The sequence below is a fragment of the Penicillium macrosclerotiorum genome (genome assembly GCF_028827735.1).
Source record: "Penicillium macrosclerotiorum strain IBT 26536 chromosome Unknown utg000003l_segment0_segment0, whole genome shotgun sequence".
Taxonomy (NCBI): Eukaryota; Fungi; Ascomycota; class Eurotiomycetes; order Eurotiales; family Aspergillaceae; genus Penicillium; species Penicillium macrosclerotiorum.
The window spans coordinates 6,298,553-6,319,435 of NW_026643083.1; the positions used below are offsets into that span (position 1 = coordinate 6,298,553).

The 20,883-nt window shown below is 48.4% G+C and overlaps 9 protein-coding genes across 9 annotated transcripts; 7 read left to right on the forward strand and 2 right to left on the reverse strand.

Annotated features, from left to right (window-relative positions):
- Positions 1–8: 8 nt before the first annotated feature.
- N7462_005175 (TauD/TfdA dioxygenase family protein) lies at positions 9–1,372 on the forward strand (the record flags this gene model as incomplete). Its single annotated transcript, XM_057076900.1, has 4 exons — positions 9–458; positions 514–633; positions 697–1,137; positions 1,193–1,372. The coding sequence occupies 4 exons, from the start codon at positions 9–11 to the stop codon at positions 1,370–1,372; spliced, it is 1,191 nt and encodes a 396-aa protein (XP_056936405.1).
- Positions 1,373–2,310: 938 nt separating this feature from the next.
- On the reverse strand, positions 2,311–3,117 carry N7462_005176 (uncharacterized protein; the record flags this gene model as incomplete). The annotated part of the gene is made up of 1 exon (XM_057076901.1): positions 2,311–3,117. The coding sequence occupies one exon, from the start codon at positions 3,115–3,117 to the stop codon at positions 2,311–2,313; it is 807 nt and encodes a 268-aa protein (XP_056936406.1).
- A 1,487-nt stretch (positions 3,118–4,604) lies between these two features.
- On the forward strand, positions 4,605–6,425 carry N7462_005177 (uncharacterized protein; the record flags this gene model as incomplete). The annotated part of the gene is made up of 4 exons (XM_057076902.1): positions 4,605–4,771; positions 4,821–5,099; positions 5,153–5,328; positions 5,392–6,425. 4 exons carry the CDS (start codon positions 4,605–4,607, stop codon positions 6,423–6,425), a joined length of 1,656 nt encoding a protein of 551 aa, XP_056936407.1.
- A 592-nt stretch (positions 6,426–7,017) lies between these two features.
- Positions 7,018–8,720, forward strand: N7462_005178 (uncharacterized protein; the record flags this gene model as incomplete). Its single annotated transcript, XM_057076903.1, has 2 exons — positions 7,018–7,214; positions 7,304–8,720. The coding sequence occupies 2 exons, from the start codon at positions 7,018–7,020 to the stop codon at positions 8,718–8,720; spliced, it is 1,614 nt and encodes a 537-aa protein (XP_056936408.1).
- A 536-nt stretch (positions 8,721–9,256) lies between these two features.
- On the forward strand, positions 9,257–10,990 carry N7462_005179 (MFS transporter; the record flags this gene model as incomplete). Its single annotated transcript, XM_057076904.1, has 5 exons — positions 9,257–9,379; positions 9,447–9,467; positions 9,539–9,596; positions 9,654–9,713; positions 9,771–10,990. 5 exons carry the CDS (start codon positions 9,257–9,259, stop codon positions 10,988–10,990), a joined length of 1,482 nt encoding a protein of 493 aa, XP_056936409.1.
- Positions 10,991–11,808: 818 nt separating this feature from the next.
- Positions 11,809–13,553, forward strand: N7462_005180 (uncharacterized protein; the record flags this gene model as incomplete). Its single annotated transcript, XM_057076905.1, has 5 exons — positions 11,809–11,993; positions 12,076–12,293; positions 12,345–12,526; positions 12,580–12,921; positions 12,975–13,553. The coding sequence occupies 5 exons, from the start codon at positions 11,809–11,811 to the stop codon at positions 13,551–13,553; spliced, it is 1,506 nt and encodes a 501-aa protein (XP_056936410.1).
- A 976-nt stretch (positions 13,554–14,529) lies between these two features.
- On the forward strand, positions 14,530–16,351 carry N7462_005181 (putative homogentisate 1,2-dioxygenase; the record flags this gene model as incomplete). The annotated part of the gene is made up of 7 exons (XM_057076906.1): positions 14,530–14,649; positions 14,710–14,732; positions 14,786–14,960; positions 15,021–15,623; positions 15,681–15,843; positions 15,905–16,027; positions 16,089–16,351. 7 exons carry the CDS (start codon positions 14,530–14,532, stop codon positions 16,349–16,351), a joined length of 1,470 nt encoding a protein of 489 aa, XP_056936411.1.
- Positions 16,352–17,485: 1,134 nt separating this feature from the next.
- Positions 17,486–18,481, forward strand: N7462_005182 (uncharacterized protein; the record flags this gene model as incomplete). The annotated part of the gene is made up of 1 exon (XM_057076907.1): positions 17,486–18,481. One exon carries the CDS (start codon positions 17,486–17,488, stop codon positions 18,479–18,481), a length of 996 nt encoding a protein of 331 aa, XP_056936412.1.
- A 529-nt stretch (positions 18,482–19,010) lies between these two features.
- On the reverse strand, positions 19,011–20,408 carry N7462_005183 (serine/threonine-protein phosphatase; the record flags this gene model as incomplete). Its single annotated transcript, XM_057076908.1, has 6 exons — positions 19,011–19,093; positions 19,156–19,228; positions 19,314–19,847; positions 19,966–20,071; positions 20,146–20,187; positions 20,247–20,408. 6 exons carry the CDS (start codon positions 20,406–20,408, stop codon positions 19,021–19,023), a joined length of 990 nt encoding a protein of 329 aa, XP_056936413.1. The 3' UTR covers positions 19,011–19,020.
- Between the last annotated feature and the right edge of the window lie 475 nt (positions 20,409–20,883).

Genomic DNA, 20,883 nt, shown 5'->3' on the forward strand with positions numbered 1-20,883 from the left:
TGCTCGACATGGCACCGTCACTAGAAGTACCCATCGCACCCTCGCCTGTGGGAAACATCATCATCCCCACAAAGGAGGTTGCCGGCAACAACAAGTTTGGCTATGTCCCTGGCCGGACAACCGTGGAACAACACACCAACTATGCCCACGAAGACCTATTGCCTACATTCCCTGACATCCACTGGGAGCCGTTGGAATATACCCCCTACCAGGATCGAGGGCTCCGGGGGGACCCGAAATTCCGCAACTTATTACAAGATGCCACAGCCGTGTTCGACTATAACCCCAAAATTGGAACTGAGATTCATGGTGTGGATCTGTCAAAGCTTACAGGCGCTCAAAAGGACGACTTGGCTCGTCTGATCGCCTACCGAGGGGTAGTGTTTTTCCGGGCTCAGAAGAACTTTGATATTGAAGCCCAACGAGAACTGGGACGACACTTTGGGAAACTGCACAAGGTCAGTCGGGATCACAATAGTGAAGCAATGTATCGCAAATGCTAATACCGCCTAGCATGCTACCACTTCCGTACCTCGAAAGAAGGGGCTCGAGGATGTGCATGTTGTCTACTCCGCGGACAATGCTGGGGATAACCGTGCTTTGTTCAGCCCAAGTTTTCTTTGGCATTCTGATGTACGTTTTCTTGTCTAGGATAATCAATATCATCGTCAACCGCCTGCTAATGTTCTCGGATAGGTGACATATGAAGAGCAACCACCATCTTATACCTCTCTCAAGCTGCTCACTGGCCCTCCCACCGGGGGTGGTGGCGATACCCTCTGGTCTTCGCAATACGCTGCCTATGACATTCTCTCTCCCTTTATGCAAACCTATCTCAAGGGCTTGAGTGCCCTCCATTCAGCCGATATGCAGGCCAATGATTCTCGAGCGATTGGGCGGCCAGTTCGAAGGGATCCTGTTACCAATGAGCACCCGCTCATTCGAACCAACCCAGTCACTGGTTGGAATGCATTATTCTTCAACCCGGGATTTGTGACTAAGATCATTGGCATCCCCAAAGCAGAGAGTGATGCAATCATTCGCTACCTCACGGATGTGGTTGCAACCACTCAGGAGATGCATGCTCGTTTCCAGTGGGGCAAGGATGACGTCGCCCTCTGGGACAATCGGACAACAGTAAGTGCAACTAAGAGTTGAAGCTTAATATCCTTGCCTTACTGACTGGACATAGACTCACAGCGCTTCCTATGGCTTTTCACCACACCGCCGACATGCTGTTCGCGTGGCATGCCAAGCTGAACGGCCTGTCCTGGAGGCGTCGGGTAAATCCCAAGAAGAAGAGCTTTGTGCCTTGTATGGTCTGCCGGCAGTCAACAAGGATGGTTCCCGGCAATCAAACTACAACGATTGAGGCAACTTACGAAGGATATTATGTTGACCATGTCAAAAGCAGGCTTTGTGGATTGATAATACATTAGCATTTCATATTTGGTATACAGAATTAGTGGAATCAAAGGCGTTGGATAATTCCATTATGATAAAATGGTCTGATTGTAATAAGCGCCCTGCTCACCATTCTTGAAAAAGGGGTTCTAAATGATTTTCCAAGTATATTTTTGCCGGAAGCACCTTTCTTGACTATCGAAGCTTCCTTATGACCCGAGCATCTTGGCAAATAGGCATACGTCTACCAAATAGGCGAAGCAAGATCCTCGTGAGTGGACAAAGATACCTTCCATGTCTGCTGTTGTTTCGGTGGTAGGCGGAGCTGTTCATTGTTTACCAGCAGGTATTTTAAGAGTTGGTGTCTCACTGAAAACTGAGTATGCAATTATTTCATGGGCATAATAATCACCGAACTTCGCGCCAGGTAGCTGTTTCAATGCTCCCACATCAGATGCGCAAGCAAATATGCCTCAGTTTCATATCAAAAATCAATAGCTCAAGAACGATCAAGAACGCCAGACAAATCAAAAAGCATTGCCAACGGAGACCCACCCTCCCGCCTCGCGTCATCCGTGAAACAATGTTGAAGTCAAATTCTCATTGCTGAGCACCCTTCTTGGTGGTCCTGCCTGTCGTGGTCGACAGGACCACGCTTCCCCTGCATAAAGACAGGCGATTGTGGCACCTGAAGGGAGTCGAGAGATTTGAGAGCTTACCCATGCTGGGCTGATTTGGCTAGGACTCTCCTGCCTGCGCTGATTTGGGTTGACTTCCGGGCATTGACCTTCTTGTTCGATTCTACCCGTTTCAACGCCCCGACGGGGTCGTCGGCAAGCTTATTGATGTAGGTGCTGTCAAGGGCATGCTTGCAGATTGACTTGGACCGCTGGAGGAATATGAACGTCAAGAAAGTTCAAATATTAATAATTTTGTTGTGTTTCGCTCTGAACTTGCCTTCAAGACGCGGTGCATGTTGTCGAATCGCTCGCGGAATGTCCCCACTGGCTTCCCTTTACCTTCCGCAGTTAACGGACCGCCACCCTTGTGTCGATAGATCATTGCTCCCTGTTTGGCATATGAGAATGTGAGGATCAGAATCATGAGGAAGGGAACAAAAGGAGTGGGTACACTAACTAGAATTTCCCAGCAAACGGCCTCGATGGTAGCTTCAGTGTATTGATCCTTCTTAAACTTTTTTATCACCTTCAGCGAATCCTCGGCCTCATCTGTGCTCTCCATTGCTTGGACCAAGATGGAAACCAGGGTTGCCTCATGGTTTGCGAATTGTGGAATGGTGTTGTCCTGGGGAAGCATCATGACCTGGCGCTGGCTCTCTCGCACTTCTTCCAAAGACCTAAAGATGGTATTCGCTGGCATCTGAAGAGCGATGTCATGGATAAGCCAGTAGTTGATTAAACCTGAGTTTGTCGCAGTAGAAGCCTGGAAATCTAAATCCCCATCTAGGACCGCCGTAGTATCGGATGCCAGGCATATGTTGTCAATGACAGGCTCACAATCTAGAGAAGACGTGTGGACTCCAGGGTTTCGTACGACTCCAGTGACAAGATCATCGATTTCAGCCCTCTCCATATCATCTGGAGTAGTCTGGCCGAATATGGCACTGGAAAGGTTGCTCAAAGCGTCGGATGCGAAGAGAACAGAATCCAAAACACCCGGATCATCCCAGTTCCCAGATGTTGGATTAGCCATCTTAAAAAGGGCGAGACCAATCAAGAGATGATTTAATATCAAACAAAATGAGTTGTAAGATCAAAGTGATTGATATAAGAGATATCAAGATTTGTGGTCAGAGGAAAGGTTGTGAGAGGAGAGGAGGAAAGATGCTAATGGACGAATGCTTAAATGCCTCCATTTCAGGGGTGAAGTAAAGATACATAGAATTTAGCCATTGAGAATATTGGAAAATTACAGAGGATTTAGGAATTCTGGAAGGAGAGAATGAAAATATTGTCTAGAGGGTGTCTCTTGATTGATATTTTCGCACTCAAAGGCTCACTGCTATCTTCTATGGAGTTCTGGGGGTTCGCCTGCCTAATAAAACGCGACATTTTGCCTTTGCCTAAATAGATATTAAATGGGTCAGTAATTCAATTTGCCCTGTGTTCATGTGAATGAGTGGGCGGCTGGCAGGTGAAGGACAAGGAATTGTGGCCTTACAGGGAGCCCACGTGCCTTACTATGTTAGGAGATCGACAAAGTTAAGCTTATTTTTATACCCTGAAATTCTCATTGTCTTCCGATATATTTTTCTCTTTCATTCTCTACTTGACCAACCCTCTGCCTTCAGCTTCTTTTCACCCTTTTTGGCTTCAAGATTGAACTGAATACATACATATATTTTTCTAAATATTTCGGCTTCACTCTGCAGAAACAATACCATCTCGCTGTTTTCTGGCCCAGGCTTGATCTTGATCATCAGTGTGAACATAGTGTCTCCCTAGAATGTGGCACACGAAAATCTAGATGTAGTGGATAGATATAGCAGACAAAGCGAAAAATCCTTGATCTCCAGAAGAAGCCTGACACCAGACAAGATCAGATCATGGGCTTGTCCACAAGACCAATATGCAGTAAATGTCAATTTAGAGGTCAAGGCAGTAAATAGTCTTAAGATGATGAAAAACTAGCCAAATGACGTTGATTGCATTAGATGGTTGTTTGAATCCAACGAACATTTCAAAATAGTCGACAACTTCTAAATGAGCGGAGGAAGACAGGAAAAGGAAGAAAGGGGAACGACGATGATCCCAGGCTTGAGGTGCTTGCTATTATTGTCATGCGCGATTTTGGCAGCCAGTTCCGGCTCATGATACTTTCAGTTGAATATTCCTGAGCTCTCACTCGATATGCGCAGTACGGATATAGATAGAGAGCTAGAGACCCACTAGATCAAACAAATATGTCATTTGGTACTACTCCCGTTCAATTTATTAGCCCCGGCAGTTGTTTATCCGAGAAACGCGGAAATCCCCCATAGCTCAACCCCGCGGCCCCCACCCCCACCAAAGTAGTAGCGCAGGTACAAGAAGACAGCTGCCTATTTAAGGTGTGAAGACCCGCCGATTTTGAAAGAATGGCTAGCTACGGGAACGCCTGCATGGTATGCAAAGCACTCCTGTCGAAGTGAAACCACGTGTTGGAATTACTTTCGAGGCAAACACAACGTTATCAGAACCATGGCGACGACTTTGCAAACAAGTACCCTGGGTCAAATTCGCGGAAAGAGTGGCGACGGTGTCACTCAGTACTTAGGTATCAAATATGCGAACTTAAAAAATAGATTTGCAGATGCAGAGTTGATCGAGTCGAGAGGTTCTGGCACTCTTGATGGGACTAGAGACGGGTGAGTTTACCCTCTCTGTGGTATGCAGAACCGAGATTGACGAGTATAGGCCCACAGCACTGTCGCATCCTATCGGATGTGAGCGTGAATTGGGGCATGTCCAGCACTCTCTACCCGAAAAAGAACTGTATCAGTCAGATCTCGATTGTTTGAATTTGAATATTGCTGTACCTTCAGATACTACCCCGTCTTCGAAGCTCCCAGTTCTTTTTTTCATTCATGGAGGTGGCCTATTCGTCGGAGCAAATTCGTGGCCACAATATGATCTTACACGCTTGGTCAAATTATCGAAGGACAGGAGCCTGCCTACAGTTGTGGTAGCTATTAAGTATGAGAACAACGATTCATTTCCTAGTTTACTTGTGTCTAACTTCCCTCCAGTTATCGTCTAGGGGCCGCGGGGTTTCTGACTTCTGAGGAGCTCCGCAATGCAGGTTACAAGGCAAACAATGGTCTTCGCGATCAGCGGGTAGCTTTGGAATGGGTCCGGAAAAATATTGTTGACTTTGGCGGAGACCCTGACAACATCACAGTTGGGGGAATGAGCGCTGGGGCGGGTAAGGCTTGAAGAAACCGTTTGAACGGTATTTTTCCACGGGTCTCTATCTGACTGGTAATAGCGTCGGTGACTTACCACTTGCAATCCTCCAAACCGCTTTTCAAACGTGCAATTGCTATGAGTGGTACTTCGCTACTTACGAAGGCACTTCCGTACGAATTGCACGAGGAAAACTATAAGAGAGCAGTTGCTGCATTAGATTTAACAGATGCTACAGCCGAAGAGCGAGTAAAGGCTTTACTAGAGATGCCTGGGCAAAAGTTGATTGCTAAGCTCCCTCCATCTGTGTTTCAGGCTCCCGCTCTCGACAATGATATTGTCTATCCTGGGGTCACGTACACCAAGCTTGCCGAAATGGATTCAAATACTCTTCCTGGAAAGAGCTGGTGCCAAGACTTGCTGGTTGGAAATGCCGAAGTTGATGTACGTCTCCCGACACTTCCCAAGCCATTAACTAATCGACGTGTTCCCCAGGCGAGTATCTTCGAATATATGGCACCGAAAATGAAGAACAATTGCGCTAGGCGCTTCGTTTCCGCGATCAATGAAGCTCTTGCGTCATACCCCCAGATAGCAGAACGCATTCTGCAAGCGTATGATATTACCGAAGACAGCCCCGATGAGAACGCAATTATGGCTGTTCTGACATATTTTACGGACATTGTCTTCCATGCGCCGGCGCTTACCTACGCTCAAGGCTGGAGAGGAAATGCATACGTGTACTACTTCAATGAGGGCAACCCCTGGGATGGGCCGTGGAAGAATCGCGCGAATCACATCTTGGATGTAACATACTTCTTCCAGAATTTCCGGGAGTTCTTGACGACAGAACAGCAAGCAGTTTGTACGGTCTTTGCCGAGGACTTCTTCAAATTCTGTCATGGGATTGCTCCGTGGCCAGCCATCACCCCTGGCAAGATCAAGACTGGGTTCTCCGCGCGAATTTATGGACCTAGCCGAAGCGGAATTACTGCTAATGTTTCCTCTCAGGCATTTGGCGGTGAAACTTTGCGTAGAAGTGTTCTTTTCGACTGCGCCTCTGTTGTCCCGCTAGATGAATTAGCGAGAGTGTTTGTTATATTCCAGACCACTTGATCATGATTATTTTGTCGGCCCCAGAATCTGCATTGTTCAGGTCCCTAGGCAAGGTATTTGGACCTTCCATTGCCCCTTTCTTGGCAATTAGGTGTTAATTCTAAAATTGAAGTATTCGAGAATGTGAAGCTTCTTAATAGAAAGCGGATCGATCTCCCATAGCCTCGGGACTGTATTTGATTAGTTATAGTACCGAGATCCCTACCCGTATCATGAATAATCCAACCGAGGGATCTTTAAGACCGAGCAACTAATCAACCGAGATAACTGTTTACAGCGAATCTTAATCTGGTTCCATCGGGATCGGATTTCCCCAGGATCCGGGGGTTCTATAGGCGGGGGCAGCTGCGGAGTGGGGTACCCGCGTCCATCGGCACTCACGGGCGGCAAACCGCTGTCATGACTGCTCATCCATATTACGTTGGACATCACATAAGACGCAGTATCAACTTGGCGTGTGGTGTCGCATTGTGAGCTTGATTTATTAAAACTGATAACAATACGTACCGCCCCTTTCCTTTCTCAACGGCGTTCGTGCTCCTTAGTTTCTCAACCCCTGGAACAAACCCGCCCTTTTCACCTTTTCATCACTATGCCAGCCAAGATTTATCGGTCACCATTTCCCAATCTTGAGATCGAATCCATCGATTTACTTTCTTACCTTTTCTCAAATCCTGAAAATACACCTCTGGACCGCCCCTTGTACATCGATGCACTGTCAGAGAAACACTACACGTTCGGGGATGTCATTCAACGGACCAAGTCCTTGTCCAACGGCCTGAAGCAGGCGTTTGGCTTGAAAGCAGACGAGGTAGTCGCTTTATTCAGCCCTAACTCAATCGAATACCCCATCGCCTGCCATTCGATCATCGGCGCAGGGGGATTCTCGCCCCGACCAGCGCCGCCTTGACGGCGCCGGAGCTGAATGCTCAACTCATAACGAGCAGGGCGCGCTTGATCATTGCCCACTCTTCGTTGCTCGCAATAGCCCAGAAGGCAGTGGAAGGTACCTTCGTTGAGAAGGTTATCCTTCTAGATGGTGCCTCACCTATCAATGGCCAGCCCACTTGCGAGTATCTTGGCAGCACGTTCGCTCCCGTACCCCTCGCAGCTATTCAACCTTCGGAGGCTGCCAAGAAAATTGCATTTATTTGCTTTTCTTCGGGCACATCCGGTCCATCCAAGGGTGTCATCACCACGCATCAAAATCTCACATCGAACTTGCAACAATGGCGCGCTCATATGTTGGACAGCGGCCTGCCCTCGCAGCGGGTTCAGAGACGTACCGCAATCGCTTTCTTGCCATTCAGTCACATCTACGGCCTCAATCTTTTCATGTGCCAATGTTTAGTTTGGGGGACTTCGGTAGTTGTTATGCCGAAGTTTGATCTGGACACCTATCTCGGCTGCGTTCAGAAATACCGACCGGACGAACTTGCATTGGTGCCACCAATTGCACTCATGATCGTGAAGGATGAGCGTACATCCAAATATGATCTGACAAGTGTTAAGCGAATCATGTCTGCGGCAGCACCTCTTACAAATGAGCTTGCCTCTGCTTTGGAGGCGAAGTTTCGAAAGGTGTGGAAAACTGAGGTCTTCTGTACCCAGTCCTGGGGTCTTACAGAGACCTCGCCGATGGCTACTGCGATTCCGAATGATCGCATGGATAAGAGGGATTCAGGAGTCGGTTGTATCACCTACAACATGGAATTTCGCTTCGTTGACCCCGATACAATGGAAGATGCTGCTATAAATCCAGACGGGTCCACAAAACCCGCTGAGATCTGGTGTCGTGGTCCCAATGTGACTCAAGGCTATTATAATAACGAGGAGGCAACCAACAGCGCTTTCTACGTTGATACTGATGGGACTAGGTGGTTCCGAACCGGTGACATCGCAACTATGGACAAGGAGGGCTATATTGCCATCCAAGATCGTATTAAGGAGATGATAAAATACAAGGGATTGCAAGTCATTCCTAGCGAGCTGGAAGGCAAGCTGATCGACCACCCTGATATTGAAGATGCAGGCGTTGTTGGAGTATGGGTGGAGGATCGAGCGACCGAGCTTCCTTTGGCCTTTGTTGTTCTGAGTCGCCAGGCAAAGGGTCGAGATCTCAAAACGGTTTTAGACGGGGTTCATTCGTGGCTGAACACGAAGATCGCCAACCATAAACGATTGCGCGGCGGTATCCGTGTTGTCGACCAGATTCCAAAGAGCCCTAGTGGGAAGATTTTGCGACGACAGCTCAAGGAACTTCTCAAAAACACTAAGCCTATGGCTAAACTCTGATGTTGTGAAAAGTGTATGGGTAATAACTAGTTTTATAATGGATTTACGATAGTCTAACACTCTCCAACATAAGTACTATCTTCCTCCCAAGTTCGGTGTGTTGGAATTTCTCTCGGTTACAAAATAGCATCCAGTCTCATCCTTCCACACAGCCCCATAGTGCTGTCATAAAAACTTCAAGTTAAGAAACGAGCTTTGGGTTGGATTGATGAGCAATCAGAGAAGTAGTTGGTACTAGTAACGTTCAGGGACCACGTTTTTCTCCGGGACCCGCGGGTCCCGGAGATGTTCCCGGACCTGACTTTAGTTCCGTCTCTGCAAGATTCTTCGCTTTCGCGCAGCGACAATATCGGAGGTTTTATTCTTCTCTTTTTTTTAAAAAAAAGAACAATGACCCAAAAATGACGCATTGCTCTATATTGGCGATTTAATTTCTCTCCATCGCACACTATAGGCCCGGTGAAATCATCATAAACCCTGCATAACTGGTCCACGTGGATGTAAGACCCGCAACCAACTTGCATTCTTGTACGACGATGGGGTCGCTCAACAGCCTATGGCCGCGTCTTGGCAGCCAGAAACCTGTTCGACCGAAATTCTTGGAGCTCAGGTCCGCGAGATGGTTCATTCTGTTCACAGTTTCTTTTGCTGCTTGCACGGTAAGTGGGTGCTGAGGTTTAGGGGTTGGTGCTGCCAAATTAATAGCTAATTGTGCCTCTATCATAGGATATCTTCTTATATGGCCTGGTATGTTGCTGATAAACTATGCCCTTTGGTTAATTTAAGCATGGACCTTGTGTATCTAACGATCTTCATAGATCGTTCCTGTGACACCTACAGCCTTAGAGCGAAGAGTTGGGTTGACAGAGGATCAAGGTAAGCTCTTTTGCCGTGACACAAGGATGACAATCTAAAAGTTTTTTTCAATTACAGTCCAATCGTGGACCTCAATTTTGCTGGCCTTGTATTCAGCTGCATTGCTCGCGTCCTCTCGTACGTTTCCTCTCCAAACACTGCTCTACTATTTCATCCCACTAACTTCTTTGGCAGCGGTGGTCGGATATTTAGCTGATCGAGCTGAGTCCCGACGATGGCCTTTCCTAATTGGCCTGGCTGCGCTGGCTGCTGCAACAGCTTTACTTTGCGTCGGAACCAACCTCGGTTTGTGGATTGCCGGTCGTCTATTCCAAGGTGCCACCGCCGCCGTGGTTTGGACAGTCGGGATCGCGCTTTTAGTTGACACCGTTGGCAAAGAAGGGCTTGGACAGGCAATTGGATATGTTTCCATGTCACTAAGCTTAGGTACACTTGCTGGGCCTCTCTTGGGAGGTGTACTTTATGAACATGGAGGATATTATTCAGTCTTCGGTCTTGCCTTTGGTTTTATTGGCATCGACATCTTCCTTCGATTGGTTTTGATTGAAAAGCGACATGCTGCACGATGGCTGGCATCAGAAACGAGACCATTGTCATCTGTTCAGCGGAGTGGAGAAAAGAGCTCACTGGCTACTACGTCAAATCCACCAGTATTAGCGTCGATCGATGACATGCCATATGAGAATCAAGAAAAGCCATCTAAAAGGAGAAGAAATCCCTTCGGGCAGATTCTCATCCTCCTGAGCTCCTCTCGCCTTGTTGTATCGCTCTGGGGGTACTTTGTCATATCTTTGGTCCTTACCTCTTTTGACAGCGTCCTCCCACTCTTTGTACAGGAGACATTTCGTTGGGAACAGACAGGCCAAGGCCTGATATTCATTGCATTGATCGTGCCGCATATTAGCGATCCAATCACAGGCTATATTATCGACCGATATCCGCGAACCCCACGTTACCTCGTCGCAGGAGCATTTATTTGCTCTGTTCCATTAGCGGTGCTTCTACGACTTGTTACAGACAATTCAATGCATCATAAGATCATTTTGTGTGCTTTGCTCTCTATGCTTGGACTCTGTATGGCAGTCGCAATGCCCCCATTGGTCGCAGAAGTTTTCCACGCTGTAAAAGAGAAGGAAGATCAGTCGCCTGAAATATTTGGTGCAGGTGGTGCAATGGCTTTGGCCTTTGGATTATCGAACATGGGTTTTGCCGCTGGCAGTCTCATCGGGCCTTTCTTCGCTGGGTTTATCCGTCAGAATGCCGGTTGGAGTACCATGGGCTGGGCGATGGGTCTTATTGCTGGTGTTTCTGCTATTCCATCGTTTTTCTTTCTTGGTGGTTGGATTGGAAGAGAACAGCAATTGAGTGATCCTGAACAGACAATATCGAGTTGAATTTAGTTCAATACCTGTTGAAGTCTTTTGCACATACACGGCGAAACCATCATTACTAGCACACCTTTGCATGTAAAATGGTGCACATTTTAGCTCAATTAGATAAAATTGGTTGATTTTAAAATGTATTACAAACAACATATATGAATGGATATACGTATATAAGTGTCTTCATTTTGAAAGGGCCAGCTAGGTGTCATTCCCCAGCTGAGCTCTGGGGAGCAACTGGTCGCATTTTTTATGAATCGTGAGACGGTTAAGAAAGATTAATTCAGCCGAAAATGTCATCTTTCGGAAAATCATCTATGCCAAAAATGAAAAGAGATATGTTCTGAAGTCGACGAAAACAAGGATATAATTTATCGCCTCAAGTACAATAGTGTCCTAGTAGTCGCAGCTCGCTCGTGTCCAAAGCTCACCAGTGAAGTACCTTTTAGAGTGTGATTGAAATGATTCAAACCACTTCAGGAAAGATCGCAAATATGTTAATTTCTACTCTTTAGGCCTGGTCAGCAGATAGAACAGTCTAGCACTAATTTATTAACCCCTCCAGCTTTCCTACACCCGTTCCTTCCAGCCGACGGAAAACTAAGATGCCCCCACAAAGTGGGTTCCCCGCAGGAGCCCCACGGGACGTAAGTGGGAAGTTTTGGCTTGGGACCACGATCGGTCTGGGGCCATGGTGGACAGTTCGGGAATTGAGGCAGATAATATTAGCCGTGCTAAGGTGCGCCATATAATTGGTCTCTTTGCTCACCACTGTTCGTACTTCATGACTGTTATTCACTCACCAATTACAGTCTTCATTTTTAATGACCATGGCAGCACCAGAAATCCAACATAAGGCTCTGAATGCCACTTTCCAGGGCATTCAGCGCAATGATGAGAATGTAGCAGTTCATCATTTTTTAGGTATTAAGTATGCCCGAGTGCCAGCCCGGTTTGAGAGGGCGGTGCCCGTAGAAGATTTTGAGGAGGCTGTTGTTGATGCCACAAAATATGGGTTTGTTATCCTTTTTTTCTAAAATTGCAGACTTGAAGTTGTCTCCATCATGGATTCTGTCCTGTACTGATATTTCATGCAGACCGCGATGTCCGCAAGTTGATGTGGATGTACGCCATTTACTTCGGGTTCCCGAGGACTTCAAAGTCGCACCGGAGCTAGAGGATGAATTTGAATGCCTGAATCTTGAAATTTGTTGTCCTCCAGTATCGGAAGGTACAGAGCCGTTGCCCGTACTGGTGTGGATTCATGGCGGCTCTCAGGTCATTACATTCTGTTCTGCTGCTTCTAAGATCTGCGGTAAGTTTTGCAGGACTTAACGAGCGTATGCACCTGCTGATGGAAAAAAAGACCCGTACAAAATCGTGGCAGATTCTATCAAAGCTGACAAACCTATCATCTTTGTGTCTATTAACTATCGTCTAAATATATTCGCATTTGGAGATGGCAAAGAGAAGAATCTTGCGTTGAAAGATCAGCGACTTGGTATCGATTGGGTGCGCAAGAACATCGCAGAGTTTGGCGGTGATCCAGTAAGCAAATTTTTGCCCTTTTGGCATGACTTGAACTAATGTCTGGGCAATAGCAAAATATTACCTTGTCCGGTGAGAGTGCTGGAGCTATCTACACCCACGCTCATCTCATTACCGGGCCGCCCGTCAAACGAGCAGTTCTGGCATCGGGTACATTGTACCTGTCCTCGCCAATGCCGGTGGCGGTCGGCGATGCGCTTATCGAGAAATTGGAATCCAAGGTTCAAGATAAGGGCCAGGCTTCCCTGAGAGCATCAACTGTTCCTGTTCTTCTCGAGGCTTTGAAAGAGTGCAACGTCAATACGATGTTTATACAGGATGAACCTGAGTTGGAAAACTGGCAAACCCGGCCAGAACAAGTGGAGGAGCTTATGATTGGCGACACAGAATACGAAGTATGTCAAGATCATTCCCATAGCGGAGGTAACTTTTCTAATTTGGATTGCAGTCGGTCATCTGGCGCAATGGAATTGAACAGTGGGACGGTGAAACTCTTGCTGCAGCATTCCAAAACGATGCTCAATGGGGCGAGACACTTCGCAAGCTGTACCAAGTTGTTGCTGATCGTCCGACTGCTGCCAAGCTAGGTGTTTTAGATATGATCAATGATACACGATATACACTTCCTGTAGAAGTTGTCGCGGACAAGCTCCAGACACTCAAAAAGCAGGTCTACAAGTATGTCGTGGATCAGCCAAATCCTTGGCAGGCATCGAGCCGTGCTCATCATGCCGTTGATCTTCTCTTCCTCTTTGAGGGTGCTGATCTATCTTTCAATCCGCCTGCACAATTTGTAGGCCGGGAAATGCGCAAACTTTGGATTCGTTTTGTGTCCGGAGAAGCTCCATGGTCTCCTAGCCATCGTTTTGCCTTCGGACCCCTTGGCGAGTGCAAAGAGATCAACGAGGCACAGTTTACTGCTCGCAGGCGAGTCGAGCATTGCAAAATTCTCAGGGCCGCGGGAACCTCTGTTTACCTACCTATCCTTGCTCCACTGATGGCTGGGCGCATCAGTCTGCTCAATTAAAGTATTCTCTATAGTAACATAGCTGCGATAGAGCCATACTAGTACAAAACTCGCCAGAAAGCGCTATCTATTCCATCCAATGCTGAGTCTAGTCCTACCAAATGTAGGAAGGGGAAAACTTCCCAGCATCGTATGACCTATCATGTGTCAGGAATTGAATTGCCTTCCTTGATCCTCGTCTACAATCCGGTCTGTTGCTAGAGCTATTGCGGCCGATCCACTTACCATTGATGAATACAAAATCCTAGAACCTGTGCTCGGCAGTTGTTTACTATAGTGACTCCCGTTGCCGCTGCTTTTGCTGAGATTATTGTAGATTGTTACGACCCACCGATGACAAGAACAGCCCGTCTCGATCCGGGGGCTCACATTTTTTGCGGCCGGTGGATCGTAGTGAAACAGCGCAAGTGCACTGTTGTTAACTGTGCCTCCCCACGCATCACCGCCTCCACCGTTACTCAGACCTGACTCATGTGGGGTCACCGCCGCCCGCGAATCCAGTCTTCCTGGATTTTGGAGGCTGCTCGGTCCCCACAATGCCTCTGCACGAATCGTAATCGACTGCTCCGGGGAGGTCGGCAAAGCGAGGTTCCTGTGAGATGCCGATATCTATACAAAGTTGCTGGTCCGAGGCTGGTCACCACTAAATTGGGCACAGTTTGCGCCGCCTGCCGCTCAGCTGATGCCTGCACCAGTGCGATGACGATGCGCTTTAGACCCTTCAATTGTTCGCCACGGCCTTACTTTGGTCCCGCCCAGGCGTCGTTTACGAGCATGTGTCTTGTCTGGGCGTCAAGGGGCCGTGACCCCACAGCCTGGAGTCGACCGACGCTGTTGCGGAGGATTATATAGAAGCGATCACTCCCAGGTGGTTTAGTTTACCTGTGCATTATGAGCATCTAAAATATCTTGCTTTCTTTTCCTTTTTGTTTTCGCCGCCTTGGGCCCTCAGCCGTGTTATCAAAGTATGCCTACCATGCCGTCGACAAGTTCCCTTTCCGATCCCCAGGAATACCAGAAGATCTTCCATTGGGCCGAGACACAGAAAGATGGAGCTATTCCTTCCTTCTCAACGAGACGGAATGATCCTTATAAGGTATGACTATCAAGTCTTCCTCCCTGAGCGGCCGTTCTACCTTGCTAACACTTGCCCCAGTACCAAGCCGGGTTTGGCAACGCGTATGTCTGAGCAAATCACGTCCAGCAATTCAACTAGCTGATGTAGTGTTTAGCTTCGAATCAGAGGCTGTTCCTGGCATAATTCCACATGGTCAGAATAGTCCTCGAAATGTTCGCTTTGGCCTGTACGCTGAGCAAATCACTGCCACGGCCTTTGTCGCTCCGCGACACGCAAACAAGAAGGCCTGGCTGTACCGCGCCCGCCCAGCCGTGGCACACCAAGGCTTCGTATGTCCTTGATAGGAGACACCTATCACAGCTAGTTATGAAATGCTGACGCTTTCATAGACGGAGATGCCAGACAATAAGGACACCGAGTGTAACTTTTTGCCATTAAACCCTCGCATTCATGTTTCTCCCACACAACTCGCATGGCATCCGTTTGATATCCCAGAGACCGAGGAGGTCGACTTCATCTCAGGCTTGAAAACTATTGCTGGCTCTGGCGATCCCACACTACGGGAAGGCCTAGCGACTCATGTCTATGTTGCCAATACTAGCATGAAAAAGAAAGCATTCGTGAACTCGGACGGCGAGTTTCTCATTGTTCCGCAGCAAGGTGCTCTGGATATCCAGACTGAATTCGGCCCCCTCTTTGTCCAGCCCGGAGAGATTGTAGTCATTCAGCGTGGTCTGCGCTTCCGTGTTGAACTTCCCGATGGGCCTTCGCGTGGCTATATCCTTGAAGTCTGGGGGACCTGCTTTGAACTGCCAGAGCTCGGCCCCTTGGGAGCCAATGGTCTAGCAAACGCGCGGGATTTCTTGAGCCCGGTCGCCCACTATGAAATTGCTCAAGAACCTTGGGAGATCGTGTACAAACTTGGTGGGAAGTTCTTCAAGAGTACACAAAATCACAGTCCGTTTGACGTAGTGGCTTGGCACGGCAACTATGTGGGTGAAATAGCCTTTGACCTTGGAGGGATAGGCGGAAGCTAACTTCCATATCAGGTCCCATATAAGTACGACCTGACCAAATTCGTCAATGTCGGCTCTATTTCCGTAGACCACATTGACCCATCTATCTTCTGCGTCCTCACGGCCAAGTCGCGAGATCTGACTGCCCCCTTGGCTGATCTTCTTACCTTTTCTCCACGCTGGGACGTTGCCTCTCGTACGCCCTCCTTCATGCCCCTCTCCAAAAAGAATTTCGTCTCCTAACACATATCTTTTAGATACATACCGCCCTCCATACTACCATCGCAATGTTGCGTCCGAGCTGATGGGCCTTATCTATGGTGAATATGGTGGCCGCTCTGACTCCTTCAAGCCCGGCAGCGTATCCTTTGAATGTGGCAGTATGTATACACCGTATTAAATCCTCAACTCTGTTATAAATGCTTATAATTTGATATACAGTGGTTCCTCATGGCGTGGCATATGAGGAATTCAAGGCGGCCAGCGATAGTGTACCGCCAGTGATGCAGATCTCGGAAGCCTCGGTCGCGTTCATGTTTGAGTCCAGTCGGCCTTTCACCATCACAGACTATGCGTGGAATAGTACGAAGAAGCACGAACATGAGCCGAAAATGTGGGATAATCTCGTCGACCACTTTTCTGCCCATGCGAAGGAGATAGAAGAGATCTTGTCTCAGAAAGCAAAGGGCTTGGCTTTATCATAAGACGGCATCCGTAAATCCGATGAGTCGGAGAATTCTGTTATGCATTCAGATCGAAACGGTCCGCGAAATCGAGTCTTATACTCAATTCTTTTCTAATTGAATCTTTTGGCTACCTAGCCACCATTTATGTTTGAGTTCACCTTCCATAGGTCATTTGGAGGGTTTCATAGCTATTTATATTTAAGCAGACAACGATGTGGAACTGTCATATGGAGAGCAGGCCAACAGCAAACCGAATGTACCATTTTGAGTATTCCTTGGACAGAGAGATTAACTAATGAAACCACTGCACTTTTCTTTTCATCGACATGTTGCATCTGGTTCAGGGAGTCGGGAATTCCTAATGCCGGATTAAATGCGAAATTAACCGCCGATGATACCATATACACTAGGGCCGCTAGATTTACTGGTTCATTTTGTGCCTCTCAAACTTTTGTATGTTTTAATGATGAAACAATTTCCTACCGGCAAGAATCAATATTGATTCGCCAGGCATGTAGCCTTCTCTGCCAGATATTGAAAAACATGCGGTTTCCGCTCTTGTTGCAAAACGGCTTCTGTTTCCCAATTAGGAACTTAACTGCACAGTGAGGTGCAGCGGCTTGATAGTGGAATTCATCATTCTGGCTGAGCAGATATGCCGCGTCAAAACAGCCGGGGGAGCCTTCTTAGTTTAATATGAGAAAAGTCAAGATGGAGATTTGCGCGATCAAGTTTGAAAACGAGATCGGGGAAGTCGGCGGTTCGGCCTCCGTTTGCACCAGGTCGGAGAGCGAAACGCCGCCCTCGCCCCTCTCTCCTGGCGCTCGTCCACTCAGCCCATTCGTCAACATTGACTTCCTGCCCGAGTCAGCGTGCCAAAAATGACAGTACCCTCAGACTTCGGAAACTTTGCACGAAGCTCTTGGTGGAACTTTGAACCCAGAACCAGTGACTCGTCATGTTGATCTGCCCTAGCTGTCCTCGCGCAGCTTCGGCCTCCGTCCCTGCGTCAATGTGCCCGATGCCAAGGAGAGACTCGAGGACAGGGGCTGTATATAGACCTGGCACTTGCTGATTATCACACCTGTGCTGAGTGTCGACCTCACGATATCGATCTAACGAGGACCCTTTTCCTCTCGAACTTTCATCACGATGGGTGGCCCCTACGCCCCTCAAATTGCCCAACTGGGTGGCCGCCCAACAGTCGACGTGGATGTCCCCATCTGCTCGATTTTCCTTGCTCTCTTTCTCGCCTGCGGCATCTGCCATATGACGATCTTTCGTCGAAATCTCGCTAGGGGTCACAAGTTTATCCCCTCTGCGGTTACCTTTGGTTTTTGCATGTCGCGGGTCGTCGCAAATGTCATGCGCATCACCTGGGCTTGTTATCCGAACAATATCCGCGTCGCTCTCGCCTCACAGATTTTCGTCGCGGCCGGCGTTTTGCTCCTATTCATCCTGAACCTGCTCTATGCGCAACGGATGCTGCGTGCTGCATTCCAAACATTTGGCTGGTCAAGAGGGGTCTCCTGGGCATTCAAGGTGCTGTATATACTGGTACTTCTAACCATTATCATGATCATCACGGTTGTCATTCAAAGCATGTACACTCTCAACGCAAACACCCACCGCATTGATCGCGACATCCAGCTCTACGGCGTTACCTACTTCGCCATTGTTTCTTTCCTTCCTCTCCCGATCGTGGCCCTCATGCTGCTCTTCGTACAAGAGAAACACGTTGCCCCTTTTGGCTCGGGATCCTGGCGCTCAAAGGCTCTCATCGTCCTTACGGCCGGAACTCTTCTATGTCTGGGTGCCTCGTTCCGTGCTGGCACAACTTGGATGGCTCCCCGGCCGATTACCGACCCGCCGCGCTATATGCACAAGGCTTGTTTCTATGTGTTCGACTTCGGAATTGACATATTGGTCGTGATTATCTTCCTGTTTGGTCGTGTCGATAAGCGCTTCCATGTGCCGAACGGTAGCTCCAAGGTGCGACACTACCGGGGCGAGCAGGACATTCAGAAGAACCAACTCCACGATCAGACTCAAGGTCTTGATACCAACCAGGCACCGCAAGATGTGGAGAATAGTAGTACCGAGGGAATCCCTTATGCTTCTCGTCAAGACGAGAAGATTAGTACTTGAAATTTGGCTATTGATTTGCATTGTATATCACTCTGGAGGCCTTAATAACGCCCGCTTGCATTTTTCAGGTGTGATATCTTAATACGAAAATAGAATTCCCTTCTCTTTTGTAATTTGGATTTCAAATCTTTTAGAACGAAAATTAATTCGAGAAAGCTGAGCTGGAAGGTGGTCTTACGTTTCGCAGCGCTTTTTGGAACACCGTCTTGGTAACGTGAATATTAGTAAAACTACATTAGCAGTGGTAGTGTTCCGTACATCTATCAGAGTATTTTCTCGTGGCTCGGACTTCAACAGCCGCACGGCATTATTACGGAGAACTTTTGTTCAATCACCAGTAAACACACTGCTGAATGGGTCAAAATATTCAAAGATAGTTCCGCGTCTCGCAAAAAGGGTCTTTTATTTTCATGATTGGTATCAACAGACGGCCAGGCATCAAACCATACAAAATTAAGTCGGCAGCGAGGGCCTTGTTCGTATGCATCCTCCTTGCCGCGCTAGCCCAGTAGCCTCCTGAAGGACAACAATGAAATCTATCACAGGAAATAGTCTGGCGTACGCCTCGATACCATGGGTTCTCCCGCTCGGGGGCAAGGGTCAAATTGTAGACTGGAGGTCGACAGAGCGGGTTAGCATAGCGCAAATGCGACGGGGTATATGGGTCAACGCACAATGTGTACTTCAAATGCTCGTCAATCTCCATAATGGCGGCCTGGTTGCCGCAGCGGTAACAGTAATTGGGTGCTGTATGCCAGAGTTAGTAAATTGTGAACGTTGGTCCAAGAACTCGAGACAAGGTCGACAACGAAAAAAAACAAGGTGGTCTTACCCGAGAAGATGGTCACCACATTGCGGTCCTGTGACCAGTTATATCCCTCCATCACCAGTTGATGTGCCCGTGCAACCAGAGTCAAGCCGTTGTTATGGTTGAATGCTTCCGAAATGTCCTGTCCGAAGGTGTATCCCGCACCACGAGGCGAGATTCCCCAGCCGCAGCGGTCATCGGGATCACTCCAAAGAAGATCACACATGGGTCCTTCATGCGGGACTTCTTGAATGCGATCCAAAGAGCGAATATTGTCGAGGGTATCGATGGACGGGCTCAGCCCGCCGTGCAGGCAGAAGATCTGATTTTCAATGAGAGCAGTGAGGGGAAGGTAATCGAAAAGGTCGGTGAAATATTTCCAGACGTTGGCGTTGCCATATTTGCGGAGGCACTCGTCGTAGAAGCCATACACCTGGGTGATTTGGCGGGATTCGTGGTTGCCACGGAGAATGGTGATACGCTGGGGGTAGCGGATCTTCAGGCAAACCAGGAGGGTAACAGTCTCGACGGAATAGTATCCTCGGTCAACATAGTCGCCTGTAAGATGGAAGCGTCGTGGGGTTAGAAATTGCTGGTTGAGCACATCACAACAAGCTTGGGTCACCGAGCCCCACTAGCTCGCCCCGACCGAGGGACAAAGGGTTCTCCAACATACCCATGAAGAGATAGTTTGTATCCGGGTTAGGACCGCCGATACGGAAGAGCTCCATTAGGTCATGGAACTGGCCATGTATATCACCGCACACCGTCACAGGGCATTTCTGACGGATGAACGTCAGCGGCGCGCTCCTGCGGGCGAGAATCCCGACCGGAGTGGACAAGAACAATAACATACCACTGGTTGCACGTTTGATTCCTCCTGCAACACTTCTCTTGCCTATAATGCAGAAAATTCATCAATTCCCGGTCCTTCTCGGGTTCCAGCGAGACACCCACCCGATCGCACAGCCGCCGCACATCTTCCTCCGCTAGTTGCTTGCACGTCATCAAACTTTCGATCCAGCCATCTAGGGTCGGTATAGAGCCCGGGTCGCTTGTGGGCGAGAGATGGTGTGGCTCAGGCGACCGTGCGGTATCAATTTCCATGTTGTTATCCATGGTGGTCACAGCTGGCGAAGACAGGGAGGAGGGGCCAGCTGGGGGGGAGAGGAGGGGCGGTCTCGTGAGAAACGAACACCGACTTTTCGTCCAGGGGTCGTAAGAACAGAGAGGGATGTAGAGGTGGGAATCAGAGGGATGGCAATTCAGTAAACACGGTGGCTGTTTCCCCAAGAACAACTCGAGGGACGTAAGATCGAGGGGGGGGGAAAGGGGTGGAGGGGAACAGGGAAAGGGAGAAGAGATGGGAGATGCGGGAAGGTCAGGTTTGGAGGTGAGTTTGCGCCACACCACACCAGCCACACCGCCCGGCACCACCGAATGGGACTATACGCGCTGCTGCTATTTTGGTCCTGCGGCCCGATGGACAGAGCTCAGAGGACGTGATCTGGTTAGGCCTTCGCTTGGTATAAGCAGCTCCATTCCCGACCTACTTTTGCAAGTAAGACACTAGATATCTCTCAACTATATACCC